General features: G+C 46.0%; 1 protein-coding gene across 17 annotated transcripts in view; it reads right to left on the bottom strand.

Moving 5' to 3' along the window:
- Positions 1 to 841: 841 nt before the first annotated feature.
- Positions 842 to 26,706, bottom strand: part of ZNF331 (zinc finger protein 331) — a 43,110-nt gene continuing 17,245 nt past the window's right edge. For all 17 annotated transcript variants that reach the window (XM_074024616.1, XM_074024614.1, XM_074024613.1 and 14 more), the window contains 3 exons: positions 11,976 to 12,059; positions 10,171 to 10,297; positions 842 to 4,325 (listed from right to left, as the gene is read on the bottom strand). In XM_074024616.1, the coding sequence (XP_073880717.1) occupies positions 3,070 to 4,325; positions 10,171 to 10,297; positions 11,976 to 11,984 (1,392 nt within the window). In that variant the 5' untranslated portion in view covers positions 11,985 to 12,059 and the 3' untranslated portion in view covers positions 842 to 3,069. The remainder of the gene's footprint in view (positions 4,326 to 10,170; positions 10,298 to 11,975; positions 12,060 to 26,706) is intronic.

Below are 26,706 nucleotides of genomic sequence, written 5' to 3'. Positions count from 1 at the left end.
GTCGCCCAGGCTGGAGTGCAGTGGCGCGATCTCGGCTCACTGCAAGCTCCGCCTCCTGGGTTTACGCCATTCTCCTGCCTCAGCCTCCTGAGTAGCTGGGACTATAGGCGCCCGCCACCGCGCCCGGCTAATTTTTTTTTTTTGTATTTTTAGTAGAGACGGGGTTTCACCGTGGTCTCGATCTCCTGACCTTGTGATCCGCCCGCCTCGGCCTCCCAAAGTGCTGGGATTACAGGCGTGAGCCACCGCGCCCGGCTACTTTCTTAATAAACTTGCTTTTGCCTTACACTGAGGACTTGTCCTGAATTCTTTTTTTTTTTTTTTTGAGACGGAGTCTGGCTCTGTCCCACAGGCTGGAGTGCAGTGGCACGATCTCGGCTCACTGCAAGCTCCGCTTCCTGGGTTCACGCCATTCTCCTGCCTCAGCCTCTGGAGTAGCTGGGACTACAGGCGCCCGCCACCGCGCCCGGCTAATTTTTTTGTATTTTTAGTAGAGATGGGGTTTCACCATGTTAGCCAGGATGGTCTCGATCTCCTGACCTTGTGATCTGCCTGCCTTGGCCTCCCAAAGTGCTGGGATTACAGGCGTGAGCCACTGCGCCCGGCCGCTGAATTCTTTCTTGTGTGAGATCCAAGAACTGTCTCCTGGGGCCTGGACTGGCACCCCTTTCCTGTAACAACTCTACTCCGGGCCCTTACCCCTTCCCCAGGACCAGTCCGCTCACCTCCCTCCTGCCCTGTCCCTGCTGTGGGGCACCGCCAGGATTTGGCAGAGGTGCAGTCTGCTGGCGGGGTTCCTTCTTGAATAGGTCGTGTTTCAATATCCAACCAAGAGACCTGCTCATCTTTGATTTTCTTTATTAATAGTTGACAAATAATAATTGCATTATATTGATGGAGTACAAGGTGACGTTCCGATACATGTATACAATGTGGAATGATTAAATCAAGCTAATTAACATCCATCACCTCACTCCCTTATCCTCCTTCTTTGTGGCGAGACATCAGAAACCGACCTTGTTACTGTGATTTTAATCTGATCATCCTGGTGACTGTCTACAGTGACGGCACATTGTAGTTTTACTCTACAGTTCCTTGAGGAGCAATGACATTGAATACACTTTCACTTACTTGTTGGCCATTTGGTGATTTTCTGTTGAGACGTGCTTAAGTTTTCTCCCCTTTAATTTGATTTTTTTTTTTCCAACTTGAGGGATTCTTTATATTTTCTATGAGAGTTCCTTTGTCAGGTGTACTGTAGAGCAAATATCTTCTTCCAGTCCTGTTTCTTGTCTTTCCCCTATCTTAACAGCATCATTTGACGAACAGAACTTTGTACTTTTGATGAAGTGTAACGACTTTTTATGTTTGCTGTGTTTTGTGTACTAAGAAATCATTGCATAACCCACGGTTGTGACAATAATCTCTTAATGTTTTCTTCTAGAAGGCTCAATGGTCTTTTCCAGACTCATTGCACCCACAGGGAGTTTTCTTGTAAAAATTCACGAATGGCAACACAAATGGTAGTAATGATCATAAAAACAACAGTTAATATTTATTGAACTTATACAATATTCCAGTTACACTTTCAAAGACTTTACATGTACCAAACATTTAATTTCCACAATAGCAGTCTCAGGTAGATGTGACTATCATTATGTACAAATAATGCACAATAGTGTCTGTGTGCCAGACAACACACAAGGGTAGTGAGCCTTTGGCCCAGTGTCTCACAGGGAGGAGGGCGGGGGATGGTGGGGACAACTGAGAGAGTGGGTGCCATGACTAAAGGCTTTTTCACATGTTACATTAGCAGGGTTATTCCACAGATGCCACGGAATAAAGACAGAATGGTATTGGTAGTCTTTATGTATTCATTAAACTAACCTACACAATAAAAACGTCTACACCAAAAACACAATCATTAAGAAAAAGTGATTTTTCCACAATTCAAATTTGCCTCTAGAATGACTTCTGATATTCTGTAAGCAGAAGAGTGATCAGTGGGCTGGATGCAGTGGCTCACGCCTGTAATCCTAGCACTTTGGGAGGGCAAGGCAGGTGGATCACCTGAGGTCAGGAGTTCAACACCAGCCTGGACAACATGGTGAAACCTGTCTCTACTGAAAATACAAAAATTAGCCAGGCGTGGTGGTGCACTCCAGCCGGGGCAAGAGGGAGACTCTGTCTCCAAAAAATAAAATAAAATAAAATAAAAAAACAGTGATCAGTGAAGGCTTTCTTATGTTAAACTGTACCATGATTTTTCCTCGTGTTGAGGAAGGAATGGATGTAGTCTAGAGGCCTTCCTACATTCTTTGTACAACAGTCCCCTCTCACCTGAGGGGAATACGTTCCAAGACCCCCAGTGGATGCCTGAAACCACAGATAGTACTCTGTTTTTTTCTTGTACATATATACGATACTATATACTACATTTTTTCCTGTACATACGTATCTAAAGTTTGATTTATAAATTAGGCACAGTAAGAGATTACCAACAGTAACTAACAAAATAGAACAATTGTAACAATATGCTGTCATAAAATTACATGAACGTAGGTATCTCTCTCTCCCAAAATATCTTATTGTCATGTAGATCTTAGCAACCTCAGTATATGATTTTTTTTCTTTTTCCTTATTGAGAACTTTCAACATTTCACTTAAAAGGAAGCACTTTGTGGCTTCTCTTTGGCATATCCGAATCACTGGCATCACTACTCTTGCTCTGGGGCCGCTGTTAAGCAAAGCAGGGACTGCTTGAGCACAAGCACTGTGATGCTATGACAGTCAGTCTGATCACCAAGACGGCTACTAAGTGACGAGCAGGGTGGGTAGCGTAGACAGCGTGATTGTGCTGGACCAAGGGACGATTCACAGCCCTGGCCGGTTAGAGCCGGACAGAGAGATTTCATCACGCTACTCGGAAGGGCACACCATTTGAGACTTACGCATTCGTTATTTCTGGAATTTTCCATTTAATATTTTTGAACTGCAGTGGACTGCAGATAACCAACTGTGGAAAGCGAAACCACAGATACGAGCGGGCTACGGTGTTCAAGAGGCTCTTCAACTGTTGTGGATCCTCTGATGTTCTCGGAGATGGTTTGGGTGGGTACATGCCTTCCCGCATTCCTTACATTCGTAGGATTTCGGCCCACTGTGCGTTTTCTGATGTTGTGTAAGCTGATGGCCGTGACTAAAGCTCTTCCCACATTCTGTACACCCGTAGGGTTTCACCCCGGTATGAATTCTCTCGTGTTTCACAAGGCTGGACCCATAAATGAAAGCCTTCCCACACTCCTTACATTTGTATGGGGTCTCGCCCGTGTGGATTCTCTCGTGCTGAGTGAGGTGGTAGCCGCAGTTGAAGGCCTTCCCGCACTCTGTGCATTTGTACGGCTTCTCGCCCGTGTGTATCCTCTCGTGCTTCACGAGGCTCGAACCCCAGCGAAAGGCCTTCCCGCATTCCTTACACTCGTGAGGCTTCTCACCGGTGTGGATCTTCTGATGCTGAGTGAGGTAATTGACTCGAGTGAAGGCCTTCCCGCACTCTTGACATTCGTAGGGTTTCTCACCTGTGTGAATTCTTTTATGCTGAATGAGGCTTGAACCACAAATAAAGGCCTTCCCACAGTCTTTACACTCGTAAGGCTTCTCCCCACTATGAATTCTCTTGTGCTGAATAAGTTTATACACACGGCTGAAGGTCTTCCCACAGTCTTTGCATTCGTAGTCTTTCTCCCCAGTGTGGAATCTCTGGTGCTGAGTGAGCTCATCACCACGCCGAAAGGCCTTTCCACAGTCTTTACATTCATAGGGTTTTTCACCAGTATGAATTCTCTTATGAATAACGAGGCTTGAACCCCATCGAAAAGCCTTCCCACAGTCTTTACACTCGTACGGCTTCTCCCCAGTATGAATTTTTTGATGTTGAGTAAGCTGATTGCCCCAACGGAAGGCCTTCTTACATTCTTTACATTCATAAGGTTTCTCGCCAGTATGGATTTTCTGATGTTGACTAAGTTGATAGCCACGACTAAAGGCCTTCCCACACTCCTTACATTCAAAGGAATTCTCCTTATGATGTCTCTGATGTGGTCGAGGAGGGGTACCTTCTCTAGTAGCAGGCCTTTTTACATAATTGATGATCATTTGATTGACATACCTCCCTCTCGAGCGCTGCGGTCTTTCAAGCGTACCTTCGCATATCCAGTTACGGCCAAGGGATTTACTTCTTCTATCTGAATTCCTTTTGGAAGCCCTTATTTCATGAATGTTTTTTCCTGTAGGTAAACTCTTATTCTCATATGCTGACTCCAAATCTGGGAAAAAAGAACATAGTTTGTTTCCTTTAGAGGGACACAAGTACAAACAAACCTAACCACAAACCAAAAACTTGTCTAATAGTAATAAAAATTATCCAGTAGAATAAATGTGAATCACCCAGGGCTCTTGTTAAAATGTAGATTCTATTTCTGGCACAATACTTAATGAGAATTCCTTGGAGACATCTGTTTTAAAGTCAAACATGAAAAAGGTCCCCACAATTAGTCCTATTATTTCCTATTTTGAAGATGAAAACAAGTATTTGTAGATGATGTGATGGTATACTTGGAAAATCAAAGAAAATCAAATATAGAAGTACTGTAACAAAACAATATGCAGTTGGATAGCTGTGTGTAAAGCATTCTGAAACTGATACACATATATGTCAGCAGTATTACTAAAAGTAACTGGGTAAAGGGCTGGGAGTGGTGGCTCACGCCTGTAATCCCAGCACTTTGGGAGGCCAAGGCAGGCGGATCGCCTGAGGTTGGGAGTCCGAGACCAGCCTGACCAACATGGAGAAACCTTGTCTCTACTAAAAGTACAAAATTAGCCAGGTGTGGTGGCACATGACTGCAATCCCAGCTACCTGGGAGGCTGAGGCAGAAAAATTGCTTGAACCTGGGAAGCAGAGGTTGCGGTGAGCTGAGATCATGCTATTGCACTCTAGCCTGGGCAACAAGCATGAAACTCTGTCTCAAAAAAAACCAAAAAAAACAAAAAACAGGCTGGGCGCAGTGGCTCATGCCTGTCATCCCAGCACTTTGGGAGGCTGAGGTGGGCATATCATGAAGTCAGGAGTTCGAGACCAGCCTGGCCAACATGGTGAAACCTTGTCTCTACTAAAAATACAAAAATTAGCTGGGCGTGGTGGTGGGAGACTGTAATCCCAGCTACTCGGAAGGGTAAGGCAGGAGAGTCGCTTGAACCCGGGAGGTGGAGGTTGTAGTGAGCCGAGATTGTGCCACTGCACTCCAGCCTGGGTGACAGAGCTAGACTCCGTCTCAAAAGAAAAAACAACAAACAAACAAACCCCATCTCTACTAAAAATACAAAAATCAGCCAGGCATGGTGGTATGTGCCTATAATCCCAGCTACTTGGGAGGCTGAGGCAGGAGAATTGCTTGAACCCGGGAGGTGGAGGTTGCAGTGAGCCAAGAGAGAGACTGTCTCAAAAAAAAAAAAAAAAAAAAAAAAAAAAAAAAAAAAAAAGCAACTGGGTAAAAGAATACAACATTCAAAAGCAACAAAAAAGATAATCTACAAGACTACATTTAATTAAAAATGTGAAAAAGTTTAGAACAATAATAAGAAAAAGTTTAGAACTTGAGCATCAAGAAGGAGGCTAACTGCAAAGGACTGAGAAACAGCAAACGTTTAAATCTATGAGTTCATAAGGATACTACAAAATGTTAAACGGCCAGCTTTGGAGCATGCTAGGAAACCAATCCTCTATTATAAAAACTGACAATTGGCTAAGTGCGGTGGCTCACGCCTGTAATTCCAGCACTTTGGGAGACCGAGGCGGGTGGATTACTTGAGCTCAGGAGTTCAAAACCAGTCTGGGAAACAGCAAAACCCTGGGAAGCAGCAAAACCCTGTCTCTACAAAAAAAAAATATATAAAAATTAGCCAGGCGTGGTGGTGTGCACCTACAATCCCAGCTCCTCGGGAGGCTGAGGTGGGAGGATGGCTTGAGCCTGGGAAGTTAAGGCTGCAGTGAGCCCAGACTGCACTACTGCACTCCAGCCTGGGTGACAGAGTAAGACCCTGTCTCAAAAAAACAAAAAACAAAAAACAAAAACAACGTAAAAACCAACAAAGGAAAAGAACAAAGTTTTTATCCTCGTTATCCAATATGAACAGTGCCACTGCATGAGCAATTAGCAGATGAAACAAAGTTTCTCTTTAAATTACAGGCTAATAAATGAAGGGGCAGTGATAGGCGCGCAGCATTTGAGCCCCAGTGTAATGAATGTGAGCACTGCCAATGACCGCCAACGGCAAAGAGCTACAACCAGATACTAGGTGCCTCATGGTGGAGGTACATGACCAGCACCCAGGAAGCGGTATTGCCAACACCTAGATAAAAGAAAAAGAAAACGGGTGCTTAAAGCGGGGCTAACCCACTTTCAGGAATGATGAAGGGCAGAGGATCACGTCACCTCTACCCCTGCTACTAAAGGCGTGGCCCACAGACCCGCAGCACCAGCAGCACATCAAATGGGGTTAAATATGACAGGAAAAACAAGGTGACAGGGAAATGGGGTGAAGATCAAGTTCGTGGTAAGTTTTTTTTTTTTTTTTTTTTTGGAGACGGAGTCTCGCTCTGTCGCCCAGGCTGGAGTGCAGTGGTGCGATCTCGGCTCACTGCAAGCTCCGCCTCCCGGGTTCACACCATTCTCCTGCCTCAGCCTCCTGAGTAGCTGGGACTACAGGCGCCCACCACCATGGCCGGCTAGTTTTTTTTGTATTTTTAGTAGAGACGGGGTTTCACCGTGTTAGCCAGGATGGTCTCGATCTCCTGACCTCCTGATCCGCCCACCTCGGCCTCCCAAAGTGCTGGGATTACAGACATGAGCCACCGCGCCTGGCTAAGATCTTTCTTTCCTAGAGGCTTTGGGCCTGAACCTTTGGAGAAAGCGTCTCCAACACCTCAGGGTGTGCCTGTTCCCTGCCCAGCGGGGATGCCCTTTGTACGGGTGGCTAACTGGCTCTCACTTTCCTCGCTATTGTTGTCTTGTCTTTTCCCTCACAACCATCAAGGCTCTTTCCCTTAATTCTGTAAGACAGTACATCTGGCTTAGAAATGATATGCCTTCCTTTAAAAAAACAAAATGCTAGAGGACATAGAACTTGAGGAAAAATTTCAAGCTCAAAACTTTAAAAATTCTTTAAAAATTATTTTTATTTTTATTTTTTTATCTTTTATTTATTTATTTTTTTGAGACGGAGTCTCGCTCTGTAGCCCAGGCTGGAGTGCAGTGGCCGGATCTCAGCTCACTGCAAGCTCCGCCTCCCGGGTTCACACCATTCTCCGGCCTCAGCCTCCCGAGTAGCTGGGACTACAGGCGCTGCCACCTCGCCCGGCTATTTTTTGTATTTCTTAGTAGAGACGGGGTTTCACCGTGTTAGCCAGGATGGTCTCGATCTCCTGACCTCGTGATCCGCCCATCTCGGCCTCCCAAAGTGCTGGGATTACAGGCTTGAGCCACCGCGCCTGGCCTTTATTTTTATTTTTTGAGAGGGAGTCTTGCTCTGTTACCCAGGCTGGAGTGCAGTGGTGTGATCTCGGTTCATTGCAACCTCCACCTCCAGGGTTCAAGCAGTTCTCCTGCCTCAGCCTCCCAAGCAGCTGGGATTACAGGCACGGCCACCATGCCCAGCTTTTTGAGACTTGCTCTGTTGCCCAGGCTGGACTGCAGTGGCATGATCTTGGCTCACTGCAGCCTCTGCCTCCCAGGTCCCAGGGATTCTCCTGCCTCAGCCTCCTGGGTAGCTGGGATTACAGGCGCACAGCACCACACCAGCTAATTTTTGTATTTTTAGTAGAGATGGGTTTTCACCATGTTGGCCATGGTCTTGAAGTCCTCACTTCAGGTGATCCGCCCACCTCGGACTCCCAAAGTGTTGGGATTACAGGCGTGAGCCACCATGCCTGGCCTTAAACATTTTTTGATTATTAATCAAATTTATAACAACCAGAAGTCAAAATGCTATTGAGCCGGGTGCAGTGGCTCATGCCTGTAATCCACCCTCTTTGGGAGGCTGAGGTGGGTGAGTTGCTTTAGCCTAGGAGTTCAAGATCGGCTTGGGCAACATGGCGAAATCCCATCTCTACAAAAAAACACAATAATTAGCCGGGTGTCGTGGTGTGCACCTGTGGTCCCTGCTACTCAGGGAGATGAGGCGGGAGGATCACTTGAGCCCAGGAGGTTGAGGCTGCAGTTAGTCATGATGGCGCCACTGCACTCCAGCCTGAGTGACAGAGTGAAAAAAAAAATCTCATCTTAAAAAAAAAAAAAAAAAAAAGGAAAGGAAACGCTATTAATAAAGACTTTATAAAGAGAAAGGAATAAAGAACAAACAGGAAACTAGATAGGTAGGGAAAAGGTCATATTTTATTTATTTATTTAGTTATGTATTTTTCTGAGACAGATTCTTGCTCTGTCGCCCAGGATGGAGTGCAGTGGCGTGATCTCAGCTCACTGCAATTTCTACCTCCCGGGTTCAAGTGATTCTCCTGCCTCAGCCTCCCAAGTAGCTGGAAATACAGGCATGTGCCACCACACCTGGTAAATTTTTGTATTTTCAGTAGAGGTGGGGTTTCATCATGTTGGCCAGGCTGGTCTTGAACTCCTATCCTTATGATCCGTCCGCCTTGGCCTCCCAAAGTGTTGTGATTACAGGAGTGAGTCACTGCACCCGGCCTTATTTTTCACTATTTTTGAGACAGAGTCTCGTTCTGTTGCCCAGGCTGCAGCACAATAGCGCGATCTTGGCTCACTGCAACCTTTGCTTCCCAGGTCCAAATGATTCTTCTGCACCAGGCTCTGGAGAAGCTGAGATTACAGACATGTGCCACCATGCCTGGCTAATTTTTATATTTTTAGTAGAGACAGGGTTTTACCATGTTGGCCAGGCTGGTCTCTAACTCCTGACCTCAAGTGATCCACCCACCTCAGCCTCCCAAAGTGCTGGGGATTACAGGCGTGAGCCACCGTGCCTGGCCGAGAAAAAGTCCTATTTTAAGTTTCTGTAGGCATTATGCCTGGAGGCAAGCGGGACATGGCAGCTGGCAGGATGGAACCTGGGGACCAAAATTGTTAGATTTGCTTCTAGCTCCTGCTCCCTCTGTCTGACCACACCACTTTGTGCCTCAGTATCCTCATCTCCAAAATAGACAATGATTGTGCCTATCTCATCTGCTTGTGAGAATCAAATGAAATGTACTTACACACACAGTGCTTAGAACAGTACATGGCACAGAGTAAGCATATATATATATAAAAAAATATGTGTATATATGTGTGTCTCTGTATATATATAAAACATATATAAATTCCTATTTGTTTATTTATTGTTTTAGCCATGGGGTCTTGATCTGTTACCCAGCCTGGAGTACAGTGGTATGACTATAGCCTTTAACTCCTGGGCTCAAGTGATCCTCCTGCTTCAGTCTTCTGAGTAGCTGGGATTACAGGCAGTGTCACCATAGACGGCTTAGCTATCAATATCATTGTTGTTATTTTGCTAGAAGAAAAATAAGTTTCCAGAGATGTATACAAGATATTGTCATTCAATGTTTAACTCAAAGTTCAGGGATTGTAACTTTCAACCTCACTTCGGGTATGATACGTAAGACATGAAATACGCCCACTTTGGTTTTATACAAATTCTGTTTGTCTAATCTACTCTACTTCAAACATATAGGCTGCTTTACTAGAACAATTCAGGGCACTGTGTCCACATGTTTTCCCTAGATGTGGGTCCCTAGAGTACCACAGACCACCAATAGCAATTTGGGTATAAACATAACCTCATAGGACAAACTGGTTCCTTTGAAGATGGTCATGAAATAAACATCCCAGAATTCCAACGCATTCCACGGACATTAAGGAAGAGAGATGATTACAGGGGGAGTCGATGAAGGGGGGAAGGTAACCAATGGATGGGAGGGGAAGGTGTCTGATGCTCATGGCCACACCAGTACGGCTCAATACATTCCTTGGGAACAGGAAGAAGAAATTCAACTAGTTTCTTGAAAGATGGTCCTGAAATTCACAGTGGAGAGCGGATATTCCAGGAGGCAGTCTAAGTTATCTGAGGTGTGCAACTCACCCAGTGAGACCAAGTTACTGTAGTTCTCCAGCATCACATCCCAGTACAAGTCCCTCTGAGCGGAGTTCAGGCAGGCCCACTCCTCCTGAGAAAAGTCTATGGCTACGTCGGCGAATGTCACCAAACCCTGAAACAGAAACCCACATATGCATGATGAAATGAAAGGAAACAGCTTCCAGATGAAGGAGACAAGAGGCCCCCTCTGGGCAGGGTGAACACCTGTGACATGGGCAGGGGGCGGTAAGGACATCAGCGTAACTGTGACGGAAGCAGAATGCCTGCATGTCACTGAAGAGCTCTGCTGCTGCAGAGAAAATGGCTTATACTGTGCAGAATCCTCAATTAGTCAAACTGGCCCGGAAGTGGATAAAACAATCCAAGCTTTCTTCTTGTTGACAAGCAGTGTCTGCTATATGTCTGCCTTATAAGTTCTCAACAAGTGTGGATTCCTACAGCATTTTTTCTTCTAAGGGGGAAGAAAAATCAAGATTTTTGTTTAAGATCTTTTATTTTAGAAAATAGGGTTTGCCGGGTGTGGTGGCTCATGCCTGTAATCCCAGCACATTGGGAGGCTGGGGCAGGTGGATCACCTGAGGTCGGGGGTTCGAGACCAGCCTGACCAACATGGAGAAACCTCATCTCTACTAAAAATACAAAATTAGCCAGGCGTGGCAGTGAGTGCCTGTAATCCCAGCTACTCAGGAGGCTGAGGCAGGAGAATTGCTTGAACCCGGGAGGCGGAGGTTGCGGTGAGCCGAGATTGTGCCACTGCACTCCAGCCTGGGCGACAAGAGCGAAACTCTATCCCAAGAAAAGAAAAAGAAAATAGGGTTCGCATGTTTGAATGTTTTCAAGCCTCAGGTTCATCATGCCAAACTACATTTTAAGCAGTCTTCCTTTTAAGCATTTAAAAAAATTCCCACACAGGTTAAGTCAGACTGTTCATTATAGTTATTCACTTAGGTTGACCAAAACACCTAAGGCTTTCTCCAATTCTGGGGTACGCAATCATCTCCTACTTCCATACTGGAAGATCTTCATGTTTCTTACCATCCCCAACCCAGTCTTTCCCCTGGGAAAGACTTTTTTTTGTATTTTTAGTAGAGATGGGGTTTCACCATGTTAGCCAGGATGGTCTCGAACTCCTGACCCTGTGATCCGCCTGCCTCAGCCTCCCAAAGTGCTGGGATTACAGGCGTGAGCCACCACGCCTGGCCCCCTGTTCCTGAATTAGAGGATAAGGATGTCAGATGATTTAGAATCATCTTGCAGTCTGAGAGATCCATTCAATAATAAAATTTACCCCCCAGCTTCCCCGGCAGGAACACGACCTCTGTTCAAAGGTCCTAATCACAGCCCCAACTCCTTCCAAAAGTCCCATCAAGCTTGGGATCTGAGCACATACTAAGACAGACCAGTGAATATGAGCGTCCCCTCTTATCTACGCAGAAAGCATGCTCAGTGGAGGATTCGTTTCTCACGTGGTCAAATGGGACCAACATATCTAACTCATCGAACCACGGACTTGACTTAAATATGTCCCTCAATGGACTTTGCTACTTCACTGCTCCAACATTACCCTGGCCCCAAAAGGGAGCAAATAGGAGATACTGAATCACGTGCTCTGTGATTTCCCCAAAAGGCAATGCGGAGTTATATGGCATTATCATTCACTGGAATAGAAAGAACTGGGAAATAGGTAATTATGAAGAGCTTGACTAGATAAAAGGCTTCAGATAATTCACAAGCAGATACAGCAAACGCAAATCTCACAGCTCAAGAAGGAAAGAGAAATACACACTTACCTGGGCCATTGTTTTAGAATTGAAGAACTGATCAGTCTTCTTGGGGTTTCCACTGAAGAAGACACAAACTCTGAGAGGCTAGAGCTAGGGGCGGAAAAAGAGAGATTAAAACCAGGTGCACCCGGGGTCCCCATATTCCCCAGGGATGTAATATGTAATATGACCTTTTGGCTCCTGTCTTGGCTTCCCAAAACAAACACATAACCGTGACATATCTGGGAAAGGTTAAGAGTATCATGATCAGGCTGGGCGCGGTGGCTCACGCCTGTAATCCTAGCACTTTGGGAGGCTGAGGTGGGCGGATCACGAGGTCAGGAGATGGAGACCATCCTGGCTAACACGGTGAAACCCTGTCTCTACTAAAAATACAAAAAATTAGCCAGATGTGGTGGCACACACCTGTAGTCCCAACTACTTGGGAGGCTGAGGCAGGGGAATAGCTTGAACCCGGGAGGCGGAGGTTGCAGTGAGCTGAGATTGCGCCACTGCACTCCAGCCTGGCGACAGAGCAAGACTCTGTCTCAAAAAAAAAAAAAAAGGCCGGGCGCAGTGGCTCAAGCCTGTAATCCCAGCACTTTGGGAGGCCGAGACGGGCGGATCACGAGGTCAGAAGATCGAGACCATCCTGGCTGACACGGTGAAACCCCGTCTCTACTAAAAAAAATACAAAAACTGGCCGGGCGCGGTGGCTCACGCCTGTAATCCCAGCACTTTGGGAGGCCGAGACGGGCGGATCACAAGGTCAGGAGATCGAGACCATGGTGAAACCCCGTCTCTACTAAAAATACAAAAAATTAGCCGGGCGCGGTTGTGGGCGCCTGTAGTCCCAGCTACTCGGGAGGCTGAGGCAGGAGAATGGCGTGAACCCGGGAGGCGGAGCTTGCAGTGAGCCGAGATCGCGCCACTGCACTCCAGCCTGGGCGACAGAGCGAGACTCCGTCTCAAAAACAAAACAAAACAAAACAAAAAAAAAACTTAGCTGGGCGAGGTGGCGGGCGCCTGTAGTCCCAGCTACTCGGGAGGCTGAGGCAGGAGAATGGCGTAAACCCGGGAGGCGGAGCTTGCAGTGAGCTGAGATCCGGCCAGTGCACTCCAGCCTGGGCAACAGAGCGAGACTCCGTCTCAAAAAAAAAAAAAAAAAAAAAAGAGCATCATGGATCAAACCTAAACCAAGCTCTCAATGAAACCTCAGGAAACCTAGCTGCACACAGCAGAAGAGGCTTTACTTTTTTTTTTTTTTTTTCCTCAAAGACAGGCCCAGACAATTTAACAGGAAGACTTCATTTCTGGCCAGCTCCCTACTGGGGACTGATGGGTGGGATGTAGTAAAGAATGTGGACTTGCCCAAAAAGTAGTCTGGCCTTTGCCCTCTGGTGCTGAAAGTTAATCAATATTACATCTAAGAGGAATGTCTTTGTTTCTCATGGGGGCTTGCTACGCCAGAAATACTAATCAAGTGATTCAGGGTAGGAGCTTTCGGTCATGCGGTACCAGCTGACCTGGAAACTGACATTAACCATGTAGACAATCAATCAACCAACCAGTCAATCATGTCTACATGCTGAAGCCCAATAAAAACTTCCAACATCAGAGCTTAGGTGAGCTTCTCTAGTTGGCGATAGTTGGCGCCTGTTGTCACACACCAAAGACAGCAGAGTAATGAGTCCTGACTCCACAGGGAAAGGACACCAGAAGCTCTGTGTCTGGAACTCTCCTGGACTTCAACTTATGTACTTCTTTTTTTTTTTTTGAGACGGAGTCTCGCTCTGTCGCCCAGGCTGGAGTGCAGTGGCCGGATCTCAGCTCACTGCAAGCTCCGCCTCCCGGGTTTACGCCATTCTCCTGCCTCAGCCTCCCGAGTAGCTGGGACTACAGACGCCCGCCACCGCGCCCGGCTAGTTTTTTGTATTTTTTAGTAGAGACGGGGTTTCACCGTGTTAGCCAGGATGGTCTCGATCTCCTGACCTCATGATCCGCCCGTCTTGGCCTCGTACTTCTTTTTTTTTTGAACGGATCTTGCTCTGTTGCCCAGGCTGGAGTGCAGTGCCATGATCTCGGCCCACCACAACCTCTGCCTCCCGGGTTTAAGTGATTCTCCTGCCTCAGCCTCCTGAGTAGCTGGGACTACAGGCACACGCCACCATGCCCAGCTATTTTTTGTATTTTTAGTAGAGACGGGGTTTCACCGTGTTGGCCAGGATGGTCTTGAACTCCTGACCTTGTGATCTGCCCGCCTTGGCCTCCCAAAGTGTTGGGATTACAGGCGTGAGCCACCGCGCCTGGTCACGTACTTCTTTCCTTGAGTGATGACAATCTGTATCCTTTCCTTGTAATAAACTGTAACCATAAGCATAACATCTTTCAGTGAATTCTGTGGGTAGTTTTAGAGAATTTTTTTTTAAGACAGGGTCTCACTCTCACCCAGGCTAGAGAGCAGTGGTACCATCTCAGCTCACTGCAGCCTTGACTTCCTGGGTTCAAGCAATCCTCCCACCTCAGCCTCCCGAGCAGCTGGGATTACAGGTTGCACCGCACCACTGCACTTGGCTAATTTTGTTTGCTTTTTTTTTTTTTTGTAGAGATTGGGTCTCACTGTATTTCCCAGGCGGGTCTTGAACTCCTGGCCTCAAGTGATCTTCCCACGTTAGCTTCCCAAGGTGCTGGGATTATAGGCATGAGCCACCATGCCTGGCTCTAGTGAACTGTTCAACCTGAGGGTGGTTTGGGGAATCTCCCCAACCTCGCAGTGGTGTCAGAAGTGACAGTGGTTTTCTATCAGGCTGTGCCCATGAGCCTCATCGATCAGCTAACACTGGACGGGGGGATTGTGCTCTAGGATCTGAGAGTGGGTGTTTAAGAGTATTTAGTCTCATTCTGAGCCCACCCTGGTCCCTCCAGACAAGCTTCCAGGGTGAAGAGGGGCTGTATTCTCCAAACTTGGACCTCTTCTGGCCTCTAGATTGGGTGATGTTACTCAAAACATGGCAGGTGGACAAGGAACTGCTCAGGCAATATACCCAACTTTTTTTTTTTTTTTTTTGTATACCAGAGGTGATATCTGAGAGCACTACTGGGTCCAGAAAAGCTGACAGCGTAATTACACACAGAATATCCAAGTAAAATAGTAAATGGTTACTGAATGTTAAGTTAGAAAAACTATTTAAAGACATGAGAGATATTTCAGACATACTCTTAGTAGAAAAGTTAGGTTACCAAAACAGAATGACACAATAACATTTGTAAAATGCCATATATAAAAACACACACACGCATCTGTCTATATATACACATATGCACACATGTATATATATGGAGAGAGAGGGAGAGGAGGAGAGAGGGAAGGAGGGAATGCAGACACATACACGCTGACAAACCAACCGTAAGATATCAGTAGAAAAATATAAAAAATAGAGATATAAAAACAGAGAAATAGAAAGCAGAGAAACAGAAAGGAAAAGCTGGGAAGTTCTACGACCCCAATGCAGAACAGTTAACAGAGTGAACTGGAAACTGCCATCGTTCAGCCTGCTCACAACACCGGCCCGTGGCGTCTGAAAACCAGATCTGAGTGTTCGCGCTCTTCTTTCACGTGTAAGAGTGGCTCGCTGCACCTAAACTGAGCCTGGTTTCCTGCTAACCTGTCCTGTGCAACCTCTCCCTCTGCTGATTTTGCTTTGTATCCCTTCAGTGGAATAAATCAGTATAGACGACGAAGTGGTTTACACGGAACCCCTGGTTTCCTCCGGGAGTCCAGAAGATTCAGATTGTGCGAGGCAGTGTGTGCATGAACCTTGATCAAAACCTTTCGCTACCATACAAAAATTAGCTGGGCATGGTGGCGGGCGCCTATAATCCCAGCTACTTGGGAGGCCGAGGCAGGAGAATCACTTGGACCCAGGGGGCAGAGGTTGCAGTGAGCCGAGATCACGCCACTTCACTCCAGCCTGGGCGAAAGAGCAAAACTCCGACTCAAAACCAAATCAAACCAAACCAAACCTTGCACCAACGGACTCTGGTGCGCTTCCCTGGTGGACAACATGGAACAGGTGTTGTCACAATGCGATGCTGGATGAGCCAGGCACATCCGGTGTGATGTCCCTGGGAGAGGACTGAGGAAGGGGGAGCCTGGTTTCCTGCTAACCTGTCCTAGGCAACCTCTCCCTCAGCTGATTTTGCTTTGTATCCCTTCGCTGGAATAAATCAGCCACGAGTAGATCTAGATGGTGGGTCCTGTGAGTCCATCTAGAGAAACAAGGAACCTGGTGGTGGTCTTGACAACTCCTGACACACCCTGAGATCCTGAGTTTCTTAAGTGCACCTATGTGTTGCAACAACAGGCATGCATTCCCTTATCATACACAAATGTGTATTGATTTGAAATGCAGTCAGAGGCGATTAGACTCTCAAAAGACAAAGAAGGTTTCTTTTTTTTCTTAAAAAGTCTACTCCTCGGCCGGGCGCGGTGGCTCACGCCTGTAATCCCAGCGCTTTGGGAGGCCGAGGCGGGCGGATCACAAGGTCAGGAGATCGAGACCACGGTGAAACCCCGTCTCTACTAAAAATACAAAAAATTAGCCGGGCGCGGTTGTGGGCGCCTGTAGTCCCAGCTACTCGGGAGGCTGAGGCAGGAGAATGGCGTGAACCCGGGAGGCGGAGCTTGCAATGAGCCGAGATCGCACCACTGCACTCCAGCCTGGGCGACAGAGCGAGACTCCGTCTCAAAAAAAAAAAAGTCTACTCCTAGCCAGGCACGGTGGCCTGTAATCCCAGCACTTTGGGAGGCTGAGGCGGACGGATTACTTGAGGTCAGGAGTTTGAGACCAGCCTGGCCAACATGGCGAAACCCCATCTCTACGAGAAAAATGCAAACATTAGCTGGGTGTGGTGGTGCGTGCCTGTAATTCCAGCTACTCAGGAAGCTGAGGCGCAAGAATTACTTGAATCTAGGAGGTGGGGTTTGCAGTGAGCCCAGATCACGCCACTGTACTCTGGCCTGGGTAACAGAGTGAGACTCTGTCTCAGAAATAAAAATAAAAATAAAAATAAAAAAGGATAAAGGACAAAAAAAGGCCAGACGTAGGGGTTCACGCTTGTAATGCCAACACTGCACTTTGTGGGGCCAAGGTGGGAGGACTGCTGGAAGCCAGGAGTCTGAGACCAGCCTAGGCAACACAGCAAGACCTCATCTCTACAAAAAATTAAAGAAGGAAAAAAATGACATAAAGTATAAAGCCTAGAAAACAAATTCCATTTATCCCAACAAAGAGTCAGTATATTCAGAATTATCTGGTCGTGAATTATCAGGGGCTGTCCTCAGAATGATGTCCTCTTCCTGGCACCTCTCTGAGTGACCTGGAATTCTCCGCCGGCCTTGACCCCAGGCTGCCTTGAGCTTTTTCTATTTAGTTTCCCTTGCTGGATTATCAACGCTGTACAGGCAGCAGCTGAGTCCACTGAATCAGACTCTCATTCCAAGTACTACCAGCCACAGCATGTGGCTTATCGCAGGCACTGAACAAATGTCTAATTTTGACTCAAAATTCCACATTCTAGAACTTATGACAAGGAAATAGCTATAGTAGTATATGAACGCATGCCTAAGAATGTTAAAAAAAATAAGCTTTTTTCTAGGAAAGACTGTCTTTTAAACTGAGATAAATGTAGACACACGTAGTTATAAGAAATAATAGAGAGTGGTCTTTTGTACCCTTGACCTGATTTACACCAACTGTGACACCCTGCAGAACAACAGTAAAATATCACAACCAGGACAATGATAACCCATGGATCTTCTCCAGATTTTCCAGCAGATAATGTTTAAAAAGGAAAACAATTGAAATATCTCATGGTAGAGAACACATACATAAATAATGTTATATAATGATACGGAATACATTTACTAATGATATTGATGCACATTAACTGAGAAAAAATTTATGATGAAATACCAAGGGAAGAAGGTAGATTTAAAAAATTATGTATAGTCCGAGCGCAGTGGCTCACATGGTAGCTCACGCCTGTAATCCCGAGGCGGGCGAATCACGAGGTCAAGAGATCGAGACCATCCTGGCCAACATAGTGAAACTCCATCTCTACTACAAATACAAAAACGAGCTGGGCACGGTGGCATGCACCTGTAGTCCCAGCTACTCGGGAGGCTGAGGCAGGAGAACTGCTTGAACCCGGGAGGTGGAGGTTGCAGTAAGCCGAGGTCCCGCCATTGTACTCCAGCCTGGTGACATAGCAAGATTTCATCTCAAAAAAAAAAAAAAAAAACAAAAAAAAACCCACAGAGCCTACATTTTTTTTTCTTTTTTCTTTTTTTTCTGAGACAGGGTCTGACTGTTGCCCAGGCTGCAGTACAGTGACAGTGACTGTTCACAGGTACCATCCCACTACTGATCAGCACAGGAGTTTTGACCTCCTCTATTTCTGACCTGGGCTGGTTCATCCAAGCCTGTGTTCTTAATTTCACCAAAACATCTCTTTCCACATTATATGTACCTTGTTTTATTTTATTTATTTATTTTTATTTTATTTTATTTTTTGAGATGGAGTCTTGCTCTGTTGCCAAGGCTGGAGTACAGTGGCGCGATCTCAGCTCACTGCAGTCTCCACCTCCCGAGTCCCAGCGATTCTCCTGCTCAGCCTCCCAAGAAGCTGGGATTACAGGCATGTGCCACCATGCCCGGCTAATTTTGTATTTTTAGTAGAGACGGGGTTTTGCCATGTTGGCCAGGCTGGTCTTGGAACTCCTGACCTCAAGTGATCCACTCGCCTTGGCCTCCCAAAGTGCTGGGATTACAGGCGTGAGCCACTGCGCCCAGCGTGAATCTTGTGTTCTATGTGAAATGGAAGATACATGTGAACTTTTTTTTTTTTTTTTTTTTTTTTTTTTTTTGAGACGGAGTCTCGCTCTGTAGCCCAGGCTGGAGTGCAGTGGCCGGATCTCAGCTCACTGCAAGCTCCGCCTCCCGGGTTCACGCCATTCTCCTGCCTCAGCCTCCCAAGTAGCTGGGACTACAGGCGCCCGCCATCTCGCCCGGCTAGGTTTTTTTTGTATTTTTAGTACAGACGGGGTTTCACCGTGTTAGCCAGGATGGTCTCGATCTCCTGACCTCGTGATCCGCCCGTCTTGGCCTCCCAAAGTGCTGGGATTACAGGCTTGAGCCACCGTGCCCGGCACATGTCAACATTTTTAACTATTGTCATCTTATCACCTTATTCTTTTATCTTGCAAATGTTACTTATACAGTTTTTGTTACTTGTATCTATAACCTTGTTAATGTCATCTGGAAAGTCCATATTTTGTAAGGCACCCGATGATTACTTAGAATTTATCAGTGATTACTGTTATGTTCTGGGAAAGAAACATTAAAATTCTAGAATCTCCAGTTATTTTATTTCTTGAGACAGAGGCTTGTTCTGTCACCTAGGCTGGAGTGCAGTGGCACAATCTAGGCTCACTGCAACCTCCACCTCCCAGGTTCAAGCGATTCTCCTGCCTCAGCCACCCAAGTACCTGGGATTACAGGTGTGCGCCACCATGCCTGCCGAATTTTTGTATTTTTTGTAGAGACGGGGTTTCACCATGTTGGCCAGGCTGGTTTTGAATTCCTGACCTCAAGTGATCTACCCACCTCGGCCTCCCAAAGTGCTGGGATTACAGGTGTAAGCCACTGCACCTGGCCTTCTAGTTTTTTTTTTTTTCTTTGAGATGGTCTCACTCTTTCACCCAGGCTGGAGGGCAGTGGTGGGATCACGGCTCATTGCAGCCTTAACCTCCTGGGCTGAAGGGATCCTCCCACTTCAGCTTCTTAAGGACCACAGGCACACACCACCATGCCTGGCTTGTTTTTTAAATGTTTGGAGAGATGAGGTCTCACTATGTTGCTCAGGTTGGTCTCAAACTCCTGGCCTCAAGCAATCATTCTGCCTTAGAATCTAATTTTAAAGGCTGTCTTTCTTGATAATTTGCTGCTATAGATTAGATTTAAAACTAGATTTAAAGAGTCTCTGGTGTATTCACATGATTAATTAGCAAAATTCCATGCTCCAGAAAGAAAACACATCCATGCTTAAAGGCAAAAAGGAGGACTACAAACGCTAATTACAAAAACGAGGACTAGAAACAGTAATTACCTCTGGATTATACAATTATGGGTAATTTAGAGAGTGTTCTCTAAAAGCTCCTCAGGGACCAATTTTTTTTTTTTCCCCAGCGAGCAGGCCTGCATTAATCCCATTATAATAGACTGAACAAGGCCAGGCGCAGTGGCTCACGCCTGTAATTGCAGCACTTTGGGAGGCCAAGACGGGCGGATCACGAGGTCAGGAGATTGAGACCATCCTGGCTAACATGGTGAAACCCCGTCTCCATTAAAAGATACAAAAAACTAGCCGGGCGAGGTGGCGGGCGCCTATAGTCCCAGCTACTTGGGAGGCTGAGGCAGGAGAATGGCGTGAACCCGGGAGGCGGAGCTTGCAGTGAGCTGAGATCGCGCCACTGCACTCCAGCCTGTGCCACAGAGCGAGACTCCGTCTCAAAAAAAAAAAAAAAAGGAAATTGAACGAGATAGTCCCAAATTAAAACAAAATACCAAACACAAACATAGTTATGGGGGAGCAGGCACACTGTAGTCATTTAGGAAACTCTGAAAGGATAGGCCTACCTCTCAAATGGGTGTATGTGTGTACATGTTTTGAGACAGGGTCTCACGCTCTTGCCACTGGAGTACAGTGGCGTGAACACAGCTTACTGCAGCTTCGATCTCCTGGGTTCAAGAGATCCTCCCACCTCAGCCTCCCTAGTAGCTGGGACCACAGTTGCGCATTACCATGGCTGGCTAACTTTTGTATTTTTGTAGAGATGGGATCTTGCCATTTTATCCACCTCTCAAATGTGTCTCTATGGTAATTCCAGTACTTTCAAATATGTTACCTTGCATGGCAAAGGAAAATTAAGGTTGCAAATGGACTTAAAATTGCTAATCAGCTGGCTCCAAGATACGGAAGATTCTCTTATTAGAAGCAAGCGCAGGCTGGGCGCAGTGGTTCACACCTGTAATCCCAACACTCTGGGAGGCCGAGATGGGTGGATCACGAGGTCAGGAGATCGAGACCATCCTGGCTAACGTGGTGAAACCCGTCTCTACTAAAAATACAAAACATTAGCTGGGCATCGTGGCGGGCGCCTGTAGTCCCAGCTACTCGGGAGGCTGAGGCAGGAGAATGGCGTGAACCTGGAAGGTGGAGCTTGCAGTGAGCCGAGATCACGCCACTGCACTCCAGCCTGGGCAATAGAGCGAGACTCCGTCTCAAAAAAAAAAAAAAAAAGAAGAAGCAAGCGCAATGTAACAACCAGAGTCTTTAAACTTGGAAGAGGAGGGTCAGAGTGATGTGAAGGAAAAAGGACCTGTCTTTGTAGGCTTTGGTGATGGAAGAAGGGGTAATGAACTAAGGAGTATGGGTAGCATCTAGAAACTAGCAAAAGCAAGGACATAGAATACCCCCTAGAGCCTCCAACACCCAGTGAGACCCACTTCAGACTTTTAGCCCAGTGAGACCCACTTCAGACTTCTGACCTCTATGACAGTAAGATAATACATTTGTGCTGTATTAAGCTAATAATCTACAGTAATTTGTTAAAACAGCAAAACTAAACTGATATAAGGCCTAATATTGAAAAAGCAGCCGGGCACGGTGGCTCAAGCCTGTAATCCCAGCACTTTGGGAGGCTGAGACGGGCGGATCACAAGGTCAGGAGATCGAGACCATCCTGGCTAACACGGTGAAACCCCGTCTCTACTAAAAAATACAAAAAAACTAGCCGGGCGAGGTGGCGGGCGCCTGTAGTCCCAGCTACTCGGGAGGCTGAGGCAGGAGAATGGCGTAAACCCGGGAGGCGGAGCTTGCAGTGAGCTGAGATCCGGCCACTGCACTCCAGCCTGGGCGACAGAGCCAGACTCAGTCTCAAAAAAAAAAAAAAAAAAAAAAAGCAAAAGCAGTGTACTGAAACAGGCATAACCTTCCTGTTATGGAATACCCTTTCACTGTGTCTCAGTAATACAATCAGACCTTGTGATATAATTGTGTGTATGTTTGTGTATATGTGTGTCTATCTGTGGGTGTGCATATATGTGTGCATACATACGGTGTGTGTATATATAGTGTATGATATGTATTGTGTGTATATGGTGTATATGGTATGGGTGTATATATGGTGTGTGTGTATGGTGTATATGTATATGTATGTATGGTATATACATATGTGTGTATATATGGTGTGTGTGTGTATGTGTGTGTACAGTGTGGATGTGCGTATATGTGCATATATATATGGTGTGTATATATGTGTGTATGGTGTGGGTATATAGATGTGTGTATATATGCATGTGTATGGTGTGTGTGTGGGTATATGTAGCTGTGTATATGTTTGTATATATGAGGTATGCGTGTGTATGGGGTATGTGTATGTGTGTATATATATGGTGTATATATGTGTATGGTGTGTGTATGGTGTGTGTATGGTGTGTATGTATGTGTATGGCATGTGTGTGTATATGCTCATGTGTGTATAGTGTGTATATGTATATGTGTGTTATGGTGTGTGTATATGCATGCGTGTGTATATGTGTGTATATGTATATATGGGGTGTGTGTGTATATGTAGGTGTGTATATTTGTGTATATATGGGGTGTGTGTATATGTGTGTGTGTATGGTTTTTATATCATATGTGTATATATGTAGGTGTGTATAGGTGCATATATGGGATGTGTATGTGTGTATATGGGGTGTGTGTGTATATGGGGTATGTATGTGTGAATGGCGTGTATATGTGTGTATATATATAGGTGTGTATATGCACATATGGAGTATGTGTATGTGTGTATATAGGGTGTGTGTACATGTGTGTATGGTGTATATATACATAGGTGTGTATATGTACATATATGGTGTGTATGATGTGTATATATGTGTGTATATATGTAGTGTATATATGGGGTGTGTGTGGTGTGTATGTGTGTCTATATATGTAGGTGTGTATGTGTGTGTATATGGGGTGTATATGTTATATGTAGGTGTGTATATGTGTGTATGATGTATATATATGTAGGTGTGTATATATGGGGTATATGTGTGTGTGTATGTTCTTGTCCATGGTTCCTGGCTCATAATCCCATAACCCTTCGTACAATCTTAATGTTAGGGCACTTTCAGCCTCAGAAGCAAGCCTCAGGAAGCAGAATCTCTGTCTCTCTCTCTCTCATCTTCTCTTGCCCTCCTTTCACCTGCCCAAAACAGGACTCTCACTCCAGAGAGGGTCCTGCCCTATACCTGTAGGAAGGAACGCTGCACTGAGAGGCCAAGAAGAATCTGAATAGATGGGCCTTGAGTTTCCCCCCTCAGTCTATTAGCATTAGATCAACTCTATTTGTCCAATCACATTTCAACACATTCGTGCATGCTTCAGTCACAACGATCCAATGAAGTCTCCATAAACGGCCTGAGAAGACAGGGTGAGGAGACCTTCTGGACAGCTGAACAAGAGGCGTCTGATAGGAAGGTACAAAAGAACTCATCCGCACCCCAATTCCACGGGAACAGAAGCTCCTGTGCTTGGGACTCTTCCAACGCTAGCCCGACATATCTCTTCATCTGGCTGTTCATTAGTATCCTTTAAAATATCCTTTGTAATAAACTGGTATATGTGTTTCCCTGAATTATGAGTCAATCAAATACATTAATAGAAGCCAAAGAGTATGTTATAAGAACCCCAACCTGCAGAGGGTTGGCAAGATGTCCCAGAGGCCTGGTCTTGTGGCTAGTGGGGCAGAGTGGGACAGTCTTGCTCACAACCTGTGGAATCTGATGCCACATCCAGGTAGACGGTGTCAGAGTTGAACTGCAGGACACCAGCTGATGCCCACTACAGCTTGCTTCTCCCCCACACATTTAGTCACAAAGCGTTTTTGTTTTTTGTTTTTTTTTTTTGAGACAAAGTCTTGCTCTGTCACCCAGGCTGGAGTGTGGTGGCGTGATCTCAGCTCATCACAGGTTCACAGCCTCTCAGGTTCAAGCGATTCTCCTGCCTCAGCCTCCTGAGGAGCAGGGATTACAGGCATGCGCCACCACACCCAGCTAATTTTTGTATTTTTAGTAGAGACAGGGTTACGCCATATTGGCCAGGCTGGTTTTGAACTCCTGGCCTCAAGTGATCTACCCAGCTCGGCCTCCTAAAGTCCTAGGATTACAGGGGTGGGCAGTGGGCCACCGCGCCTGGCCAAGTCACGGAGTTTTCTGTGTTGATTATTGTTGTGGCGTGAGAGAAGAAAAATGAGTTGGTTTTATACACACTGGCCCTGAGCACAATACTGTACCTAAATAGCCTCTGAAGATACCGGATAAACTAAGTATTTTATTCCTCCCCAGATTCCTATATTGAAATTCTGTACCCCAGTGTGATGGTATTAAGACATGAGGCCTTTGGAAAGTGATTAGCACATGAGGGAGGAGTGCTCAGGAATAGGATTAGTGCCTTATAAAAAGGATCCCAGAGAGCTCTTGGCTCCCTTTCACCATGTGTGGACATAGCACGAGGGGGGGTCGCCTGCAACCTGCAAGAGGGCCTCACCGGAATCTGCTTGCACTGGCACCCTGGTATCAGACTTCCAGACTCCAGAACTGTGGGAAATAAATGCTTGTTGTGGCGGGACATGGTGGGTGATGCCTGTAATCCCAGCACTTTGGGAGGTGGAAATGGAAGGACTGCTTGAGCTCAGGAGTTTGATACTAGCCTGGGCAACATGGCAAGACCCTGTCTCTATAAAATATTTAAAAATTGGCTGGGTGTGGCACCTCACGCCTATAATCCCAGCACTTTGGGAGGCCGAGGTAGGCAGATTGCTTGAGCTCAGGAGTTCACGACCAGCCTGGGCAACATGGTGAAACACCGTATCTACCAAAAAAAAAAAAAAAAAAAAAAAAAGGCCAGACTTGGTGCCTCACACCTATAATCCCAGCTACTCAGAAGGCTGAGGTGGGAGGATTGCTTGAGCCCAGAAAACAGAGGCTGAAGTGAGCCGAGATCGTGCCACTGCACTCTAGCCTGGATGACAAAGCGAGATCCCGCCTCAAAATAAAAATAAAAATATACAGCCACGTGTGGTGGCACACACCAGTAGCCCCAGCTACTTGGGAGGCTGACGTGGGAAGACTGCTTGAGCCCAGGAGGCTGAGATTGCAGTGAGCTATGATCACGCCACCGCACTCCAGCCTGGATGACAGAGTGAGACCTTGTCTCAAAACAAAACAAAACAAAACAAAAACAACAAAAAAGGCCCAACGCGGTAGCTCACACCTGTAATCCAGGCACTTTGTGAGGCCAAGGTGGGAGGAGAGCTTGTGCTCATGAGATCAAGACCAGCCTGGGCAACATAGTGAGACCCTGTCTCTTAAGAAAAAAAAAAAAAGTTTGCCCTTTTAGTCATACAGTCTGTGGTACTTTGTTATAACAGACTGAATCAACCAAGACAAGAATTAAGAAGTGTGTGCAAAATAGACAAAAGACAGTTGAGTACAGAGATGTGCTTAATAAATGTGACCAGGCTCCTCTCTTCCTTCACTGAATAATCAATTGTCATGTTGGATATTTCCAATGTCTAATTCAATGGGATTTCTAGGTAATTTTGACACATACTGTTGTTTATAATTATTAGCAGTGCTTAATATTATGCAGTATGCATTCTTCTTTCTTATGGCTATCTCTAAATTTACTTCTTTGTCGCTGCAGTGTATCCTACGAAATGAATGTGGTATAATTACTTAATCATTTGAATCATCCCGAACAGTAATTGTGGTCAAGGTAACACAGTCCTTGATTCTGTAGCAGTGGTCTAAATGTCCTTGATTCTATAGCAATGGTCTAAATGTCTTTGGGACAGGTAAAAAGTCTAAATGTCTTTCATGGCCTCCTTAATGCCACAAAATTACAGAGTATCTCCTCGGGGGGGGGGGGGGGGGGGGGGAAGGACATTGATAAACATACACAGTAAGTGTATATACAATATTCCTTGGAAAATTATAAATGGAGTTAAAAATCAGCTAGACCTTGCAGGGCACAGTGATTCATGCCTGTAATCTCAGCCCTTTGGGAGGCCCAGGTGAGAGGATCACCTGAGGTCAGGAGTTCGAGACAAGCCTGGCCCACATGGTGAAACCCTGTCTCTACTGAAAATACAAAAATTAGCTGGGTGTGGTGGTGGGTGCCTGTAATCCCAGCTACTTGGGAGGCTGAGACAGGAGAATCGCTTGAACTCGGGTGGCAGAGGTTGCAATGAGCTGAGACTATGCCATTGTACTCCAGCTCAGCCTGGGCAAGAAGAGCAAAACGTCGTCTCAAAAAAAAAAAAAAAAAAATCAGCTGGACCTGTAGGCACACGTCTATAGTCCCCAGCTACTCAGGTGGGAAAGGAGAAAAAAATCCCTTAGGCCCCGGAATTCAAGGCTATGGTGAGCTGTGATTGCACTACTGTACTCCAGCCTGGGTGACAAAGTGAGACCCCATCTCTTTAAAAAAAAAAAAAAAAACACACACACACAAAACAGCTTGGGCATGGTGGCTGATGCCTCTAATCCTGGCACTTTGGGAGACTGAGGTGGGCAGGTTGCTTGAGCTCAGGAATTCGAGATAAGCCTCGGCAATATAGTGAAATCCCATCTCTACAAAA

This window comes from Macaca fascicularis, chromosome 19 (genome assembly GCF_037993035.2).
Source record: "Macaca fascicularis isolate 582-1 chromosome 19, T2T-MFA8v1.1".
Lineage (NCBI taxonomy): Eukaryota > Metazoa > Chordata > Mammalia > Primates > Cercopithecidae > Macaca > Macaca fascicularis.
This window is presented reverse-complemented; position numbering and strand designations above follow the sequence as displayed.